The sequence below is a fragment of the Erpetoichthys calabaricus genome, chromosome 2, assembly GCF_900747795.2.
Source record: "Erpetoichthys calabaricus chromosome 2, fErpCal1.3, whole genome shotgun sequence".
NCBI lineage: Eukaryota > Metazoa > Chordata > Cladistia > Polypteriformes > Polypteridae > Erpetoichthys > Erpetoichthys calabaricus.
The window spans coordinates 267,547,719-267,569,762 of record NC_041395.2 but is presented as its reverse complement, the minus strand read 5'-3'; the positions used below and the strand labels follow the sequence as shown (position 1 = coordinate 267,569,762).

The 22,044-nt window shown below is 33.4% G+C and overlaps 1 protein-coding gene across 5 annotated transcripts in view; it reads right to left on the bottom strand.

Annotated features, from left to right (window-relative positions):
* Window positions 1–22,044, bottom strand: part of pax2a (paired box 2a) — a 48,434-nt gene that overhangs the window by 8,248 nt on the left and 18,142 nt on the right. For 3 of the 5 annotated variants that reach the window (XM_051922930.1, XM_051922931.1, XM_051922929.1), the window contains exons 6-8: window positions 10,196–10,371; window positions 7,931–8,051; window positions 760–969 (exon numbers count right to left, since the gene is read on the bottom strand). In XM_051922930.1, coding sequence (XP_051778890.1) covers window positions 760–969; window positions 7,931–8,051; window positions 10,196–10,371 — 507 coding nt within the window. The remainder of the gene's footprint in view (window positions 1–759; window positions 970–7,930; window positions 8,052–10,195; window positions 10,372–22,044) is intronic. The other 2 variants (XM_028792774.2, XM_051922932.1) reach the window with 1 other exon arrangement.

Sequence of the window (22,044 nt, the reverse complement as noted above, 5' to 3'; positions counted from 1 at the left end):
CATCAACCTCTAGACATGACTCCCCTTTATAAACGAAAAAAAAAAAAGAAAAAAAATTCAAGGTTTTTCTTTTTAGCTTAATCACTAATCATTGAATCAGTGACTGGTACTTTGATAAAGGAAGAAAAACACTTTGTCTTGACACTTGAAGCTTTTAAAATGAAAGAGTAATTTATTTTAATTTCCAAGTTATAATGGACTCCCTTTACTTAGATGCTAGGTTATGCAAAGATTTATAAAATTTCCTTGACAAGTACCATTTGAAACGAAATTACTAAGGAATTTGCATTATGCAGACAGAATGGCATATTTTTAATCATTTCATATATTAAAGGTTAACAAGCTTTACAATTTAGATGCAAGAACATGACTATATGGTAGCCATTTAACCATTTTAGAGCACCTTCCGGAAGAGCAACTCTATCCCCATGCCAAGCAAAGCTAACAATGACACTTCATAAGCACATGTTTACTAAGAAAGTATATCGTATATGCTAATGAAATACAAGTCCATATAAGATATACTATATCTTGAAACGTGTTTTGTTTTTGTATGGGCTGCAAGGAAATTGCTATTAAATGTTTATGGAGAGGAACAAGAACAATGTGAGAATTGGGAGTCAAATGTTATTGAACATAAAGGTATCTATGTCTGTATGTCTATTGAATGAAAGTTGGATTTGATTTGGATATAATCCTACTTATCTGTCAATATTTTGCCCACTAATGCTGAGAATTGTGCTTTCAGTGTCAATGTACCTGCTGTTAAATGTTGGCTTGCATACTGGCTGTAGCTGGGGCCATGGTGCGTATAAGCACAGTAGGGAGGGGTAGAGGCATCTACAGACACGGCAGACTGGAAAGGCTGGAGCTCCGCTAGGCCTGAGCTTGCCAGAGAGGAAGGGGTGAAAGGAGCCAGTGATGCTTCATGTGGCTCCTGCTTTACACAGATGGTGGATGAATAGGATTCTGTCAGATGGAGAAAAACACAGACAAAAAAGACACACATACATAGAAAAAAAAGAAAAGAAAAAGAACAAATGAGTGATGGAAATGATACTGAAATTGTCAAAAAAGAAAATGAAACATAGTGCATGATGGCTTATGTATGAATGCAAACAGGAGACACAAACAGCATGGGCTTTACAGCAGGTAATTCTATGTTTAATTTTTAATTTTTTGGTAATGCTAATAGTCTTGTAAGGTTTTTCTATTTTGAACTTCAAATATTGGCTGCTTACTGCAAGCTAACAAATGCAACAAAATGGCAACTTTTTATCATTAAGGCATGTTGCATTGTACAGTATACAGTAAGTACCTCTTATTAATTTTTTTAAATTTCACTGTTTTACTTCCATGATTTGTGTTAATTTTAATATATATAATTTATCCATTTTACTAGCGTGCATGTTTTATTTTTCTGAAGGCAATTTTTTTAAATGCATACTACATAATTATTTCATTTTTAGTAATATTTCTTAAAGGCGCTTTAAAGCACTTTCAAATGACATTAACTCTAATGATACTCTATAAAATTTAACAGAAACGTATTCTGAAAATGTTATGGTGAGTCTTAAAATTACATGGTAATTTTAACTTTAGATTTTTACTGTCAAATTATGTACAATGCTCAACTGACTCTTATTAATCGTATATTTCTGTTGTATATGTCTATGTCTCTCTACAAATGTGTCAAAGTTTGAACGTAGAAGGATGGAGATTTGCTTAGGTTGATGGACAATTCTATACTTATACTACACAGACAAGAAAGAAAGAAAAATAATGTTACACAGCAGTCAGTGGTAGACATTACTTTCTCAGACGGTTGATAGAAGAAACTTCAATAACTTCCTGGAGCCGAAACATTAAATGCACTTGGTCAGAAAATGAACACAATCATGGGAACAATTTGGGGGGTGCAGGTGGCTTAAGTTGAAGTACACTGGGGCTATTCTTTTCATAATGCTTTTTTTTTTCTTGGAATAACTTGTGACCATTTGTTTTACTGTGTTTGCGTTAGCAAGTTGGAATCTGTCTTTGTAATCACCTGGAGGCATTTTATTATTTTCTCAAATGAAATGTTTGTGTAGCTCTTAATCTCTGGTTAAGCAGACCTGACAATTCTGTAGGGTTATTTGGCAAAGCCCAAAGATTTCCTACCTGACCATGGCTACACATATTGAACTTCAGTCATTTTCTCAGGCTTTGTCGGGGTTAAAACTCACAGAATTCTTTTGCTAATGTGGTTTAGAATTTAACAGCAAATTGTCTTTACTTCAAGCCACACAAGAGGCCCATAACATTGTAAGTACTTGTAGCTCATAAAATGTTTTCAGGGTCCACCACGATTTCATTATTAGTGAGTATGTGCAGAGGCAATCTTGTAGACAGTCTACAAAAAAATAATAGTAAATAAAAAGTCTGGGCTGGAATATTTTAAGAAAACGCAACTACGATAACACTATGCAGGAGCAAGTGAATGTGTGTTCTGTGGACTGGTGTCTAGTCAAAGGTTACCTACTTCCAGTCATTGTTCACTAAAACCTTGAAATGTATTAAGTGGGTAAATGTATACATGTATGTATTATGTTTTTACGTTCATTCATAATGTATATCATTTAATTTGGATTGTTTTCAGCCTATTTTCTTGCTTATATCTAAGTATAATATAAAGTGTTATCACAATAGCCAGTAATAAAGTGCTTTTTTAAATAAGCTTGTTTGTGATGTTGTTCTTTACAAGAATAAATTCAATATATGAGGACAATAAAGTACTAAAGTTCAGAAAAACCTTATTATATTAACATCTGAAATGTAAGGATGAGACCTTCCATACTGTAACGCTTAACAAAATAATGTCTACACAGCATTTTTAAGTGAATATATATTTTTTCCTATCAGTTGACTTGGGTAGCTCAAATCAAAACTACATGGTATGGCTGGCTCTAAATTGTTTTTTTCTTTCCTAGAATGAATTGAAAGGATTTCAGACTTCCATGATACCCTCATTAGGCGCTTCCTAACTATTGTTGGTTTACAATCATTTTGAGTGTGGAGATTCCTCATTAAGATAAGGGCTTCTTTATAAGGGACTGTTTTAAAAAGCAACTCTCTTACTTCAGATGCCGGGAAAGTAAAGAACTTTACTGGCCTCTTTCCCACACAAATCAGCTAAGTTTTTTTTTCAAGCATTAATGTATTTGAATATAATAGACTTGATAAATGAGAACAAACACTGATCGTTTTACATAGGGAATAAAATGAATAAAGTAAATATTTGCTCTTATTTGCATTTTACATTAAAAAATCTTCATGTTAAATCTTATACTCACACACACACACACACACACATATATATATACAGTATATACATTTATGGATATAGACAGAGGAAGGCAGTATAGATCAATAAATAAATAGAGAGAACTAAAATTACTATTTATAATATTATATATATTTATAATATATTTATAATAGAGACAGTAATTTTCCTGAGACAACAGTGACACAGCCAATGCTGGTTTGCTATACAAAGAAGCATCTTATTACAGGTTGCTCATATTCAATGGATAGATAGATAGATAGATAGATAGATAGATAGATAGATAGATAGATAGATAGATAGATAGATAGATAGATAGATAGATAGATAGATAGATAGATAGATGTTTCACTTTTAAAAATGTTGTGTGAATGCAAGTATAGGTGTGTGTGTGTGGATGAGCTCTGTGATGAACTGTCTACCTGTTCAGGGTTGATTCCTACCTTTTACTCAATGCTTCTAGAAAAAAGCTCTCACCACCCGCAACCCTGAATTTGGATTGAGTCTGAGAACATTTTGTTTAGTTATGTTACCTGAATCAAAAGGGAAACAGGTTGGATGCATGGATAAATGAACGAATGTGTTGATGGTTTGGTACTCTTAATTGTAGTAGTTGCATCTTTGAATTTCAATGGTTAATAATTTATTGTATAAATTGCATTATAAAATGCAATGAATTAGATCTAAATATCTTTAAAAAAAATCACAGAAATAATAATAATGAATGTGTCTATTGTATTTTATTTTTTGTATTATATTGCATATAAGATGATGTGTGTTGTTAGTATCAAAAGAAACACTGCTCTTCTTTCATTGTGTTGTGTTTACTCAAATCCCTATAGAATTAACAGTACCTGCCCCCCCCCAATCCAGTCTGTTCCCAGTAAATGACCAGTGTTTACACAAGTGATTGCACAGAGGTTGTCTAACAGACAAGTGCAACATGAAATTCTGACCCTAGTGTTGTGTTCTAGACCAGTGAACTTTGAAACTAATAAAAATGGTGTTGCTTATTGTCCTGGGGACAAGTCACCCTGAAAAAAAGGGAAAAAAGCAGGAAAACGAAAAAGGCGAAAACTGCTGCCAACCCCTGATTACTGTGCTGGAAGATAAACACAAGCCCAGAAGGTAACTTTGCCAGTAGTAAAGCTTAGCTGTAAAGAATACTGCTTCTGATTTTTCCCCAGTATATTTTTATTCAGCACATACTTGTTTTCTATATGACCTTCAACACATAGCTCTATTGTTACAGAAGAGTAATTAGGGAACAATTCTGAAGGTAGGCAAAATATTACATTGTGCTTCTAACACATGACAGGGACTCTTTTATATTCACAAAACAAGTTCTTTGACCTCCATTTCTATATTGAGCTTGTGGCAATTTATCATTAGCCAAAAACTCTCACACCCTAATTAATTACAACTAAGTAAAGAATGTTTGGGGAACCAAAATGGTTTAATTCCCTATACATTTACTGAAAGTCATTCATTATCAAATCGGTGTTCAAAGGTTAGTGTGCCATTTTGAAGATGAAATAAGCAGTTATTTTTGTGCAATTATTTGGTGTACCAACAGACAGGCAGTTTATCTTAACAAACCACTTGAATTAGCAAAATTGGTGCCAAGCACACCTTTATTTACCATCAAGCAAGAAGCCACATTAATAACATACATGAATGTAAAATAATGGAAGCACACCTTTACTTTTAAAATTGTTTCATTAAAAACAATTACTGTGGAAAAGATTTTCTTTGATTTCAAGTGTAAGTTAGGCTTAAACTTAGGTTGGAGAACAGCATTAGGGTTTGCTTAAGATGTCTAAGAGAGTTTCAGTCTATCTATCTATCTATCTATCTATAGTGCCTTTCGTATCTATCTATCTATCTATCTATCTATCTATCTATCTATCTATCTATCTATCTATCTATCTATCTATCTATCTATCTATCTATCTATCTATCTATCTATCTATCTATCTATCTATCTTTTTAGCCTCTATAATACATACAATACATGTATACGGTGATTTTAGTCATCGTGGTTGAAAATAAATAGGAAAGTTGCAAGGAATCTATCTTTATGTGATTTCTCAATCTTTTTACCAAAAGTTTTTTTTTAGATTTTTTTCCTTTACTTGGTTCCATTAAAAATGCAACTATCACATTTTAAGCTATTCTCTACTATCAAGCTTTCTTTTATTTATTTATTTTTCATTTGAGTCGCATAAAATTGAGTCAGCCTCCTATGGAACTGTCTCAGGTTCTCAATATGGGAACAAGCAAAATCCATTGAGATAGTGCCATCCCACTGGCACTAGGAAGCTTCAAATTAATAGGCACAGCAGGCAACATGCTTCAAGAATTTTCACTTCTCACCCTTCTCTATCTATAGAATGGCACTTTCACAACCTTTGTATTTGAGTCTGTGTGAAAAGGCATCTGATGTTTTAAATAAAGTAACAATTAACTATATATACACGCATATATGTTCTTTGTGTGTGAAACAAGTTAAAGTTATCCATGTGTGTGTAAAACAAATTGCAAAACATTTACATTATTACATTATTTAAATTATTAATTAGGATCAGGAACCCAGAGATTTTACATGTTCATCATGTCTGCCACACTATGCAAATGTTGGAGACTTAACACACAATCCGTATAAAAGAATTCAAACCCTAAAAGTGTTCTTGTTTAACTTCTGATTCTGGGCAATTTCATTTTCAGGCTAACTTTAGTAAATCTCACAATGGTTCTCACAATCTGTCAAACAATTTAATTATTTATATAGAATGAAATATTAAGTTCCCAGTTGTGCAGGATTCAATATAAATTAAATAAACAAACAATGTCAAATTTACTTCCTCTTTTTCTTATGGCTTCATTTAACTTGAAAAGAGAATACAAATAATGGCTGTTTAAAAGGCAGTGGTATAATCTTTTTTAAAGAAGCAGGCAATTTTAAAACTCTTATTTTGTCGCCCACCTGCTGTACAGCTACACATTATATGACTGGATAAACAAAGAGCTGAGGGCTCTTATTTGTCGTTTACCTTTCTGCCTTGTCTTTTTTACTTTGCTTTGCAGTTCCCTTAAAATTTCAATCTCCTCCAGTAATGAACAGTTCATGAATCATTCATCTTTAATAGATTATGCAAATTTCAGGACATAAAATCAACAAGATCAATAACTGCAGGCATTTTAATTGACACAAGAAAACATTTTAAGAAGGAACATAATCTCAAGTCTCTTTTGCCTGTAAAGGCACTATTACTCCAGAATTGGATCTCACCATAAATGCACAATGAAATGTAAGGTTTTCTGCCTGAGATTTCCATTCCATTTTTGTCAGCTGCTAGTAAACCATAACGTCTTGCTACTAACCCTCCCCCCCAAAACTGTACACCTGATTAAAATACATTACAGATTAAGTTATTAGTGTCAACAGTCGCCGGGGGAAAATCAACTGTAAAATTTGAAATGCTGGTGATTATGCAGCAGACACAAATATATAGCGAGCTTAGCTTTGTTTGAACGTCAACTCAGTGTATTTAAAATGAAAGGGATCCCACACATGAATAATATAGTTTATATGTTTTGTGACAAAATATTATTCTGGGTGCAAAGTCACAAAAAGCATATTGGTAGATATTCCAATAGTTAAAAGCAATTCTTGCTTTGTAAAAACAGCCCAACTTTATAGTGTTCTATTTCTACATACCATTTTCAAAAACAAATAAATAAAAATATTGATTAAAAAGAAGGGGTATCCTTATATTGTGAACTGTTTTGTTTGTGCATACCATGATAGTGTTTAAACAGCTTCTGTTTTCTGATAGACTGACTGACATCTGTTATTCCACTAAAATCTGATGTTTCATCTTTCAGTCCTTTTCAGGTGCAGCTATAAGCATCTGACTAGATGGTCTTTTCAGCATACTGGTATAAAAGATAAAACACACAAATCTTCTTATGAAGCCAAACTTGCTGAGTGTGATTCCCCCCACATATTAATACAATGGGGGAAAAAAGACTCTCTTTGTCACGTAACACTGCCTAGTATCATTTGAGGAGAGGAACTGCAATTTTCAATCATCCTGTCTTTCCCCCACGCAGAGCTCATTGGCTTTGATGGCTTCCGTATAATTATGTGAATTTTAATAAAACTCTATGATATTAATCTTGTGGTAGCGGTTGGCAATCAGTAAACTTAACCTTCTTCTAGGTAATAACAACAGCAAGTATGAAACAATATTTCAATTAGCGGTATGATCATTAAACATGTGACACAAAGGCATACTGAGAATGCTGATGACGAACAGAAGAAAACTACCACAGAGCATATTAAGTGCACTCTTAGAGAAGGACAAACACAACCACAGAATGGAGGTAAACATTTTTGTACCTTATACTAAAAAACGCACCCCAAATACAGTGCTATTCTCCCAATAAAAACTGCCAAAAATACTGTATTTATTTTGTTTATAAACTACTATGGTTAAAATATTTCAATAAGAGACAGTTTTTAGTATAGCACAAGCTAGTTAAATCTATGCCATGTTGGTTTAAATTCCGTCACACTTTATCAGAGGAGCACAGATCTCTTACCTGTCACTACTGGATAACTTTGAGAAACGTTTGAACTTAAATCTTGGCTGCCAGTGGCGGACAAACTAGACTTTACTTCATCTAGTCCCGGATTCAGTGCTGGTAGAGAATATTCATTTGCCTGCAAAAGACACATCATAAGTGTGACTGTTGTCACTGTATTGATGGTTCTTTGCTTGTGATGTCCTTTTCAAACCACTTACAAACTAAATACAACATCATAGAAAGGTCAATTAAAAAGGCACAGGCAAGATTATTATGCCAAATGGCAAAAAAGTCAATTAAAAACAAGAAACAAGGTAATAAGTTTATGTCAAATACACAAATACACTTTTGTTGGACCAAATGATACCTTTCATTTTAGAGATTTTAGTAAGTGTGGAAAATAGATTATATCACTATATAATATATTGTATAATATATATAATACATTTTATAAAGTTGTTATAATATAAACTTTATTACATATATATTATATTGTATAATATATACAGTATAATATATAGAGTATTATATATATTACATATTATAAAGTTGTTATAATATAAACTTTATTACACACACACACATATATATATATATATATATATATATATATATATATATATATATATATATATATATATATATATATATATATATATATATATATATATATATATATATGAAGTCTTTACAACATCTGAGGTCATTATATTTAAATTAAAATTTGTCTCTGCATGCAGTGAAGCAAGTCCAGTTTATTTGTGCAGCCTCTGCCTGCCCTCCACAGAGCCGCTCAGTGTCCTATGGTCCCAAAGGGGATTCTGGTGACCCTATGCTTGTCTGCTTCTATCACAGATAAACTCTAATTGTCTGCTACAACTGTTCACAGGCACAAATGTGGATGTTTTACTCTATTCTTAAAAGCTTCAGATGCATAATAGGTATTTTATCATGCAGATAAATAAAAGGAAAACAAAACCAAGGGTTGAAAAGGATGGCCAAATGGCTGGCAGAAGTGTGGGAGGGATGAATCCATTGAGTTTTGCATTTTGAGAATGGGTTTTTAATGTCCTCCTTTAGAAACCAGACACAGACTAATAGGTTTGCCTTTTCAAGAGTTAAAAAAAGAAAAGATTCCATGAAAGGGAAAGTGGTCTGATTAATATTAGATTAAATTAAAACTGATTTTTCTGTACTGTTGTAGGCCTTTTTTTCCACATGCCTAGTCTTTTCCCTCTCCTTTTTTAATACCCTCTCTGCCTCTCTTTGTGATTGCAAGTCATTTCCAATTCGTTTTGCTATTGATCTTCCAGTAGAAATCAGTTTTGTAATTAGCTGCAAATTAGGCCTTCTACTAGGGGTGAGGGCTGTCCCCTGATTTATCACCAGCGTAATTCGCCGCGATTGGAGAGAAATTAAAATGAACTCAATTAGGCGACTGCTTTTGCTTTATGGGTCTTGCTTAGTGTTTCAAGGGAAAAATTAATAGTCTCTTGTTGTTTAATAGTCTAATGAAAGTAAATAAAGGTTATTCATTGTAATAAGCCCATTGCCTATAATAAAACAAAAGTTGTACATATAGTCCCTTTTTGTTGTCTCTGTTTCTTATTCTATCAAACATGACTTGAATTTATTCTATTAAGATGAATTGCTTGACTAGCTTTTGCTTCAAATAAAGAGCGTGCATCCTTAAAAACTCAGAAAAAAATTAATGGCTTCACTTTTTTGTTTTGTAATTATTCAACCCTTAATTGAAAGAAACTACTTTTGTTTTATCAGTGAACTTGGACAGGATGATTGATCTATATATTTATATACTTTATGTATATATATATATATATATACTGTATATATATACTTTATATATATATATATATATAGATATTATATATATATATATATATATATATATATATATATATATATATATATATATATATATATATATAGATATTATATATATATATATATATATATATATATATATATATATATATATATATATATATATATATATATAATATGTATATATATATATATATATACAGTATATTCTGGGTATGTTCTACATTGGTAAACATCATTAACCAAATAAAGAAATAAAGTGATTCACTACATGTTAAAATATTACATTTTTGTACACCGAAGAAGTATTACTGTCATTCAAGAGATCAAAAATGTGTCTACTAAATAGTTAGAAACTGCAGATTTTGCATTTATTTTAGGCAGAAATATTTTGTGCATAATGAAAAAAAAAACACAAAGAAAAAAAGCAAATACCTGTTCTGATTTAATGTGTTCAGATGTTTGGAAGACATCTGGGTATGTAGGCCTTTCAAAAACACGATCTAAAGCTTCTAGTTGCTGCTGGGTGAAAGCATCAGCCCTTAGGTGCTTGCGTAAACTGTCAACACTACCCTGAGAGTCACTGTTTGGGCCAGAACCATCAGAACCATCTATAAAAAAAGACAAGAAAACATTGTTTTGTTTTGTTTTTTTATTTTCCCTTCACTTCTTATGCATATTTTTTCACATTTCTTTACTTTCATATTTTTCAGGTTTTATTAAAATACATTTAAGACCATAAAAGAACTAGTTTCCTCTGCAGTAATTGATGCATTACTATTAGTAGATACATACTGTATACCCACTGAGGAGATCATATGTCTTAATGAAATCTGCCTGAAATTTACAAGGTTTCTGTTCTCTTAGCGGGTGCATTTTTCTGGAAAGTTAAGATTATCTTTATAATCTAATTTTGTTTTTATTCTAAGGCAGAGTTTCATTTTAAAGGCTGGGGTTGACATGAACTGAATAGCAATTTACAGTCGATCAGAATCAGTTAGCCATTTCCTGGTAAGCAGCACAGATATTATGAGCCTTTTGCATGACCTTTAACCCTATTACCCTTGTAGCTGAAGGGACAAACCCTTCCCTTTTGCTTTGCCACAAGAATCACTTACCTTAAAGCTCTTAAAAACCCCTTCGGGCTGCAGAAGCAGTGAGTGCAACCTCACCATTCTACCGTTTATTCAGGAGAGCTTCAGCACCCTTACAAATCTGTCATTCTAAATTTGCGGCAGATTATGTTCTCTCTTCAGCGAGAGAGCAGTGATATATGATATGCAAGGCTCCTATTGATTGCCTGATCTGGTGGCAGGAGGCAGCCGAAATGAACTTGAAATGAACATCATGCCTCAACTCATTGTGCGTATAATACTCTACTTAATCCCACATTTTTCTCTGCTATGGAATTCAATTGATCAATCATGTTTCACTGATAGTACCATTTCAGGGTGTTATTGCCATTCCATTCTGCAGCTTGACCTTTTTTCAATGGTTAAGGCTTTAGGATGAGCCTGAGTCTTATGAAGAACAAAAACATGTATGAAACTGCATAGTGGCAAAGTGTATATTAATGTGTACACACACTCACACAAACACACACACACACATATATATGTTTACTGTATATCTAACATATACACAAACATAAATATCTGCACATACGCAAAATTCTATACATGCATAAATCTGCATCTTTAGGTTCAATCTCTGTGTAAACGATGTATTTTTACTGGCAAAATAGAAATTCTTTAATTTATTCTTTCATATTTGAAGTGTTTGTATATGTGCAAGGGATTAGAGAAAATGAATAGCTATGCACCATTATATACCACATTCAGTTTTTAAATAGGTAATCTAATAAAGTGTAATAATGCTTTATATATAAGTGCTTTAAATTTAATATACAATATAAATACATACAAATATATGATGTATGCATATATTATATTATATTCACATTTTTTTTGTGTCCCATGGGTCTGACTACATATCTTCAAGCAGGCATCTCTTATGGACAGCTCCCTTGGGGGCCTTTCACACCATAGCCAGTTGTTGCTGTATCAAACTCAATTGTTCTCTTCGGTACTGAAGCAAATAGAGTCATTAATTACTTTCTATCAGCTGGCCTGAGTACAAAATGCGATCAATAACCCGGCATTTGTCATTCACTATAGTGAAACATGCTTCCCATACGCAAAATAATAAACCTCATAGGCTTTTCTAAAGGCACTATGTTTGTTGTAAGCAATTACAGGGTTAAGTTCAAAAGCTAGGTATTCCAAATTAATTAACATGAGGCTTTCACTGGCCAAACTGAAAAAAATCGCAGAAATTTGCATTGACCACATTTAACAGCATTACATGCTGTTGTTTCAAATAAACATGTAAATGTCATTATGAGGTTTTTCATGAAGCATTTGAAATGCACTTGAATTATAATAGTCAAACATGGTTACAATTTACTATATAATTTAGCATCTTTAAATACAAACCTACAGTACATTTATAATAATTTTGCAAAATTCAGTATGAAAACGGCCTGGATGTGACTTATGAAATGTCTTAAGTAAAGCATTTGTGTTATATTTGTAGTTTTTGCAAAGATTTACCGGCTTTATGAAATCTAGACGTTAATGCATCTGCATGTTTAATAGATTATCTGTGCCATAATATATTAATTAACTTCAATCTGGATAATTCTGTGCTGTATCCTAAAAAGAGACTAAATCTGTGATGTTTTGTCTGGATTTTATTGATCATTGTCCCACTTGAGTCTATTCATTTTGACATGTCTTAGTATTAACACTCCAGTAACGAGGGACCAAACTCTATCAGATCAGATAACCAGCTCTATAAAACAGGTTCCTCTCAACGGGTTTGACACCCAGGGGTCACGACCCTTAGTAGGAGGTGGGCCTGAGCCATTGTACACTGTAGAAGGCTTGTTGTTTACCTTCATTAGTGAGCCAACAAATCGCAGAAAGATAGCACACTGAAATATTAACAAGACTGGAACATGCAAAGGCACTGCTCTTCTTTTTTTTCTCTTAATATAATACACTTTAACACAATTACAGCTAGGGAGGGACAAGTGAGATGGGAAGCTAGAAATCAATGAATTACTTCCCCAATTTCTTTCTGTGTTTGTGGAAGGAGAATAACACTTCCTGCTTTTATTACATCACAAGGCTGATAAGATCTTATCAACAGACGTAGGGGTGTTTTAAAAGCACAATTCTTAGGTGTCAACTCCTTCATCTTTGTTCTACATCTTTATTTAGGAAGGACTGAATCAAGTGCTTCATTTTGGTTATTTAGAAGTGTTATTGCATCCGTGTTTACATTTGAATATGTTTGAAGTGACAGATGTGGAATTAAGAAGGTTAGTGTCATCTACCTAACAGCATATTTTAATTTGCAAGAATACATTAAACAAAAGACATATATTTGCCTCACTTTGTACCAGATCAGCTTTAGTAACCATTATCTTTACACATATTGTGCTGAACTAACAATTCTCTGTATGTTGTAATAGGAGCTTATTTTACCTCACTAATCATATCAGTGTTGTGGTGTAAATAATGCAAGTGATGTTAATATTTTGAATCAAATATCAGTTTATCCATCATGTCAAAACTATAATGGTTAAGTACTATGAGTCATTGACCATGAAAGAATGAGAACTTCATGACTGGACAGTCTCACAGCACTAACCAAAGTAAATTCAAACTGTTTTCTCCATTCAAATATGATCTTAATTTGTAACTACTTTAAAAATGGAACTTTAGGTCACAGGTTTGATTCATTTGCTATTCTTACTGGATCATGTAGACAAATACATTTGTGTAGTCTGTTTACTAGGGTGTTGTACCATGTTAGCCATTAGGGATGTAGTGAGAAGTCAAGCAAAATGACACCTTTTATTGGCTAACTAGAAAGAATACAATATGCAAGCTTTCGAGGCAACTCAGGCCCCTTCTTCAGGCAAGATGTAATCAAGGGACCAAACATTACAAGGGTCCAAACATTACACTGCGGACCAAACATTACATTAGGGACCAAACATTATTGTAATCTTTCTAGTTAGCCAATAAAAGGTGTAATTTTCCTTAACTTCTCACTGTAGTCTACTTATAAATAAAAAATGCAGAGTTGTTTACTCTGCTTGTTCTGAGAAAGCGCTTGCATTTATAAATCCTGTGATGTAGAAAGTCACCACAATAAACAGCTGTATCAAAAGAGGTGGTGACAAAAACTAGGGCTATTAATTTCTTGTTGTGTTTTCTGCATGTTTAAAAAGATTTTTAATTTAATTTTACACTGCAGAACAACATAAACGCTGACAGTGGTGAGTGGGACTTTGTTTTGCTTCTGTTTTCTAGTGGGTCACGATTGTGATCTTGGCATATGAGTTTTCGATCATTTAGCATTGCTGTCTTGGTGATGCCGTGTCCTCGTACACAATTAATGCATCCTTATTTTTTTTTTTTTTTAGCTGGTAATGCATCGCTCCATTAATTCTCAGCATCAGTGAGTATAATTGACTTTTTTCTGACATGATTTCTCTATTTCAGAGGAATCCCTCCTGCTTTTTTTTCCTTCGCATCTTCATGGATCACATGGTAACATTTGCAGTCAATCAAAATCCTCACTCTCATCATTGTAAGCATAAAAATGGCTGTTCACTTTGATATCCTCTTCTGTGAATACAGTCAGCGTGTACTTCCAAAAATATTTAATGGTTTTAATGACCGTTTTGGTATGCTTTTGTTTTATAACATTTTTAAAAATAAATCCAAACTTAACTGTTAATGCTAAGTATGAAATGTTTATTGATATTTCTTGTTCAATGACAAATCCATCTTTAGGGCTTCAGTTTCATACTAACTCACAGAGGCTGACTTGTGCACATTACTGGGTTGTGACTTCAACCATGATAATCGTACTCAGATAACAGGAATGTGAATTCACAGTTTGGCTGTACTGAAAGGCAGTATGTGAATGAAAGTGATCAGACAGACTGTAAACTATCCCTAATATGTTGTTCTAGGTTTCTTTATTGATATACCTAGCATGGTGAACAATTTTCTGATGGTGAACACTTTTGCACAAAGACAGGAGGGTTCAGGGCCGGGTCATGCAGAGATAGCAGTGGGAACTGAATCTGTAACCTTGTACTGCCAAGTCCATTCCACTGCATCTGCCTTGTAATAAAGTAATATCTATTACAAATTTTTTATATTTTGCAATGCTTTAATTAGCAATTTTAAGAACCTCAAACTGATTTCAGCCTTTAATCTATACAGAATAAATCTGTCACGTGTGTAGAAAAACTGACAAAATAAATAAATGTATATGCAATTTAAAATAATCAAAATTGAACAACAGTATTCTGAAATTTTACTCTCAGACTCATACATCAAGCATAGCCTCACAGTTTTGCATTACAGACATGGAATCACAACTTTTACTACTTCCAGCACAATGAATAAACTCTTTAAAAGTAATATGGAATGTTTTCTAAATGTATATTGAAATTTTTTATCATCATTTTTAACTTTTATTTTATTAAAGAAAGCATTACTGAATCGAATCCAGATATTTGTTGCCCACTGTACATACACACCTCACTAATATTTCCAGCAAACGGCCAACCTAAAATATAACTTTTATTTGTTACAATGTACATAGCATCAATAAACTTGGCAATAAATTGTCCAACAAAACACTCACTAATAATAGATGGTAAATAAAAAACGATATCTACAGCCTATATTATTACAGCATTACTGCTATTCTGCATAAAATTATAAACAAGGTAAATGATGTCACTTTTACCACAGAGTATGTGAATGTGCTGTGAAGGTAAACTTAAATATATTTATTAACTGTATGAGTTCAGTTAATATTGTTTCCTTAGGTTTCTCCAATGAGTCCAATGAATTATTCTCTGGTCCATTGCAGGTGCATTAAACTGGCCGAATGTGAATGTGGGCACAAAGGTCAATTTGCCTTATGTGAACTGGTGTGCCATCCAGGTTTGCCTCCTGCCATATCTGCCAGTAGTGACTGCACCACTATTTGACTGATCAAAACAAAGTGGCTGTAGTAAATGACAGCTAGATTAAGTGAATACACAAAAACTATGTTTAATTCCACAGTTTGTGTCTTACTTTGCTAATTACTATCATATGCCATATTTTTTTTTCAATAGGCTGGTTTTGAAACATGTTCCTAACCATTATGATAAGTTAAATGAGTACAGGCATGCCTGGGTTGCACAGAAACAAATTAATACACAAAGGATAGTAGCCATGTTCTTTGCTTATACGCTCATTTGTTCGAAACTTCAGTCAGGCACTTAGCCATATTGTCATCAGATGCAAAACATATTGATCTGATACATAAAGTGAAGACTGACAGCATGTTGTGATATTCTGATAGTTTACTGATTTTAGGTTAGGGTAATCTAGTACTCCTTCAAATATGTAAACGCTAATATTCTGCAGATGTTAAATTCGTTTAATTTTTCAATTTTGCTAAACTTCTGTTACTGAAACAACCACTTATATTTTTCAGGAACATAATTATACTTCTTTTATAGAAAAATGTAAATGTTAAATGAGCATTTTAAATACTTTTCTTATGAATAAGTCTGAAAACCAAAATTTCTCATGGTGTATACAGTATGCAGGTATTTGCCTAGACCAAAGCTCACCATCAAATCAAGTGAGGTCTTGCCAAAACACATATATTCCACTTGGGCCTAATTTCCGGGACTAGTTATGCGTCAGGCAAGGTGAGTACATTCTACTTTACATAATGAGATACACAAAGAAATCTGGATATGGATTCGGGGCCTAAAAAGGAAGCAATAAGTTGAGGCACACACTTGGTTGCTGAAGTAATTGGTTTATATATCTGCAAGCAGTGATACCAATCTTGATACAGATAGAAGTGAAGCCTGGTCTTCTCCTCTAGGCTATTTCTTTTGTCTTTTCAATAGCTTGCACATCCAAGGGAGAGGTAAAGGGGAGGGGGGAGCGATGTTAATTTGCGAATTAATAGCTTTTCTCAGCGGAATTGCAAATTCTCTTAAATGTCACTTTGTACAACGTGCAGGGGGCTATTCACCAAAGAGCAAAAAAAAAAAAATTCCAAGGAACCCCCAGACCCCTCCTTCGTGCTGCCAGCACCACCAGTAGCCAGCAATTGTAACATGCTACTTTTAATTTGCAGTAACACATGACAATGGCAGATTAATGGCTCTTATGACACCTGTGTCTGTGAAGCTCCTCTTTCCAAGACCTGGTGTACATAATGTGTGTCACACTACATTATCTCAACATCCTTTCTTTAATGGGGACCTTTCTCTGAGGGCAGTGCTGACTTGGTAGATAGGGAATGCCAAATCCAAGATTGCATTTTTCCCATGAAACCGTCCAAAGCATAAAAGAATTTTTTTGTCTCAGGGTGGTGGCTGGTTTTCTGTTATCATGCTGTGCTTCTGGTGACCATTCTCATGCTGGATGTATGTGTATTTTTATGTATCAAACTGCTTAGAATGTCAATACATAATCTCTCTAGTACATTAAATTCCAGGCAAGCTGAAGATATTCTAAAGTGTAAAAAATGACCATTACATAGTGTGAAAAAAAACATATTTAAAATAATTTTCTTTCCAGTTGGCGGTGGCTCAAATGACCAGTTTTCAAATATTCATTAGAGGCTGATTATTAAAATTGAAGACCACTCCAAACAAGTGCAGCCCTGACAGAGTAACACTAATCTATATTGCTTATTTGCACATTGGGACCTATTCAGTTGATGAACAACAAAGGAATGTGTTACATTTAAGCATTGACTGTGTTGTTGTATGTTAAGTAGGCTGGACAGTATGCCCAAAATATAAAAAAATAATATGATTAGTACCTTCTTAATTTTACATTAATTAAAAACATGATAAGCACAGTAGTCTCTTTTAGGGTTCAATTTAAAAAGTCGAATTCTGCCATAGGATCACTTTGTAGGAATGACTCACTTAAAATAAAAGGAAGAAATGGAAACAACCAAAACATCCAAGGAAGGACTGCATTCACACAAAGTACTTCTTAAGAGCACATAGTAGAATTAGAGGAATAGCCCCGCAGGTAAACCACATTTTAAAATCCTAATGATTACACAAAAATGTAGCTCTCTGTTCTCGTTCTCAGACTAGGAATCCTTTAAAAGCTTTGGTTCATGCCTTACCATTGTGAAAAAATACAGGTATCTCATTATACCACCACAGACCAGTCTTTCTCAGTTGTAGCAGGGGCATTCTTAGTATTTACTGTTTTTATCAAGTACACCGTAACTATAACATAGACATATTGAAAATAAACTAAAAGAACTAAAATAAACATTATTATTTATTTTGTATATGTACATGTTTTTCAGTCACTTGATGTTTACAAGAAAATAGATTTCATATCCAAATGTGGATGACTGGTAGTTAAATCCAAGCATACTCTTTTTCATTAGAAAATCCAGAAATATATTTCTAATTGATACAGTAAGAATGCATAGCTCAAATAATATAAAAATAGTTATAGTCATTCTTTGTGAGAGTCATGACATTTTCATTGCCAGTTTAGCCTGGTTACAAGATACAGTGTGGTTGCTACTACGAAAACATCTTTATGGTAACATAAAACATGCAAATTATTGTGTCTTGTGTTACCATAAAGATGTTTTCCTTACTGTCATAGTGAGGTATGTGCGAATATTCCATTTAATTTCATAAATAAACTACATGTTTATTTGTACTTTTGTCCAGTTCCATAGTTCAAATGTTTCTCAATTTAGCACACTTGCAGGTTAAAAGACTAGCTCAGGGTCACTTGCTGAGTCAGCAATGGTGATTAAACTGGAAACGCTGTCCTGTACCTTAGCGACTAGGAAACACCTCCAAGTATAAAACAGATTGACAATACATGTGCGTCTTCTTTGCTGCTTTATGTACGAATGCGAATTTTAAAAATATTTCATGGTTTAGTTTCACAGTGAAATGTGAGAACTCTTTGTTAATTTATAGTAGATTTGCTCATTATTCTAACCCATAATATAAAGGTTAAAAATGGCAGTTTAGACTTTAGAGCTTTTAAAAAAGGTTTCATTTTCTTTATACTGAAAACTGGTAGGGTGTAACATGTATTGAAAAATTCATAACCATATCAATGAAGCATGGATTTTAATGATTTTCTGAAAGAGGTTTGGGTTTTTCATTTATTTAAAACTAGAATCATAGAAGTCACTCAGTCCTCATTTGTGATAGCCTTCAAGCAGACAGTGGCTTTAGGAATTTGCTGTACACCTTTAAGCATTTAGAGAATATATGCAATGGATGTGCATTGCTATATATACTAAATATTTAAAATCATCATCCCTTTTTTGAGCTCTGACAAGAAAGAGGATGTTAGGGTGGTCATAAAGAAGTGTTTGTGGTATACTTTCTATGGTTTGGAGTCGCTAAAGGCATATTGCCCTGTGTATGAATTCTCTATTTGAGGCCTGAACACCTGGGACCATACCTGAGGGTTATGTCATTTGTCTGACTTTGTCCCACTCTGTCCTCTATGATATTCAAAAAAAAGAGGAAAAAAGTATGAACTTTCACTTGCAAGACAAAAAGATTAATTAGTTCTTAGCCAAATGTCAGTGAACCCTGCAGAAATAGGACTCATTTCAATTTTCACAGTGGATTACTATGGTTTGCCATCCTGTCTCATATTGCTATAGTAAAGCAGGCGTACATTATAAATGAGTATGAAGCATGTCAGGGTATGGTACACTTTTGCACATTCTTCTTTGCTTGTATAGATTTTCTTTAACTATTCTTGCTTCGTTTGATATACCAAGGATGTGTATATTATGTTAGTTGGTAAATCTGAAATTCCTGGCATGAGAGAACTTTGGTTCTTGCCCTCAAGTCAATATTGCTGGTTCACTGTAACCACTTTATGGACTGAATGGGTTGTGGTAAATGCATGGAGGTCTGGAATGATTACTGAATATTCATCTGAACTTGTGTCTTTAACCCCAGTTAGTAGTCTCAAAAACTTTTTCAGTGGCTCTAGCAATATTAGCACTTTATAATAAAAGAGCTTTATTTATCTTAGCAAGGAAGTGTCTCATGGTACACATCTAAACAATTTGGGTGTGTGTCTAATCCAAACCAATCGCATTGAATGTAACTCTGACATTGTCTTTTAAAGTGTAAGTATGCTTTTCTCTTATAAATTTATGCTAACAGAATATTTAAGACACAGTTAATTCATAAAATAATTTTACATTTAATTTAAACCATGAATGAGTGCCATGGGTATTAGCTTAAGGCACTAATGCTACTCTGCAAAACTGGAGACAATCTCATAAATGCCTTCATCAACATGAGTGGACTGAAAGGTATTATCCATTGGTAACACTAAGCTACACTTTCAATACACTATATGTCAGTCCTGAAGGATAGCAGCAAGGAAACTTAGGGGGATAAAAACATGAAAAGAGGACTTTTATGAAGCACATTTTACAACAAGTGGTAAAACACTTCATTAACACATTCCACAATATATTTGCCATTGGTTTAGCCTGCTTCTCCATCACTCTCAATCAAAGTACAGGGAAACTTACTCTAAGCTGAGGCTTGATTGACATTTGACTAGGTACATCCTAATCTTCCCTGCCATTCAATTTCTCACTGGTGGATTCTCTTCTGGGATTTGAGAAGAGAGCTTAATCAGAAGGAAAAGTCTATCTATCTATCTATCTATCTATCTATCTATCTATCTATCTATCTATCTATCTATCTATCTATCTATCTATCTATCTATCTATCTATCTATCTATCTATCTATCTATCTATCTATCTGAGCAAACTATAGCAAGAAGCACTTTTTTGTACAGGCAACTAGCATTGGCTACGTCACTTCTGTCAAAGGAAAATTAAATTACTGCTTGTACTATGGTCAGTTATCCTTTTTTTATTTTTGTTCCAGGTAATTTACCACAAGCTATCATATGCTCACAATCCTCCAGTATGTACCCCCCAGCTTTACTCGATCCGTTGTACTCTGTGATTGACCAAGCAAAGCAAATGTTTGTGAACACAACTTATAATATCCTATTTTCCTCCCCCGAGTGCCGACCCACACCAGAGAAGGAAAGAAATGGAAAAATAAAAAAAAAAAAGTCTGGTCCCTTTGATAAATGGTAGTTTTAGAAATAATTTCCAGCAAGACCAGTCTCTCACACTACCTCAGTGTTACTGACTCTGCTCAATTTTTCACAAGGGAGATGTTTATTCAATAACATTAAAAAGCCTACTGCTTGCAAAACCGATAATCTATAAGCCCCCAGGCTGCCTATCTCCACTCTCTCACCTACTTAAAAAAAAAAATCATTTTACTTTGAGTCACTGTGTTGAAATGTCTTCAGCATCAGCGGTGCTTTCTCCAGCTGACCTGGGTGGTTGGCTACATCATCTTGACATGTAATTATCCTAACTCTTCTTAATCATTTCAGCTAAGATTAATTGTAGAAGACAACACTGACAAAAGTGGAGGTCAGATGTGAAATAAAATGGGAACTCTTTTGCTTAGACTTTGTGTGCTCTTTTAAATTGATTAAACACATTGATATTAATGAGGATTTGTACGGTTTCTAATTTGGTACCTTATTGAGTGTTATTGTTTTTGAAAAACATTGATAGTTTTGTAGAACCTCGGTTTTCCCATCCCTGAATGACAAGGAACATATTTTTGTAAGATAGTATTTTAGTAAAAACCTAATGTTCACAGAACATTGTGCCTTTGTAAATTTAGAAAAGAAGAATATGTATTGTATATTCAAAGCATGCACCTGATTGAATTATTCACTGTTTAAAGCTGTGATTATATATTTTCCCATAAAATTTAAAAAGCTGTAAAATATCAGTACAACTTAAGCTCTCAAAACATGAAAATCAAAGACAATTTAAGGAAGTCACTTCCAGAAATAAACAGCATCTTGCTTTCAAATCACAGATTTCAATAACCAAAGTGCACACCAAAACCACTCTGATACTGAGGCAAGGTTTACTTTATTCACCAATCACCATTACCATTTCGATATCAGCAAGAAGCAGTATGTTGCCATTCACACTTATTTGTACAATGATATATACCCCCAAAGTATAGATTTGGTTGATGAAATAAAGGTAAGAATCCTAACTGTAACTTTACGGAGGCGATTCCAAATATACG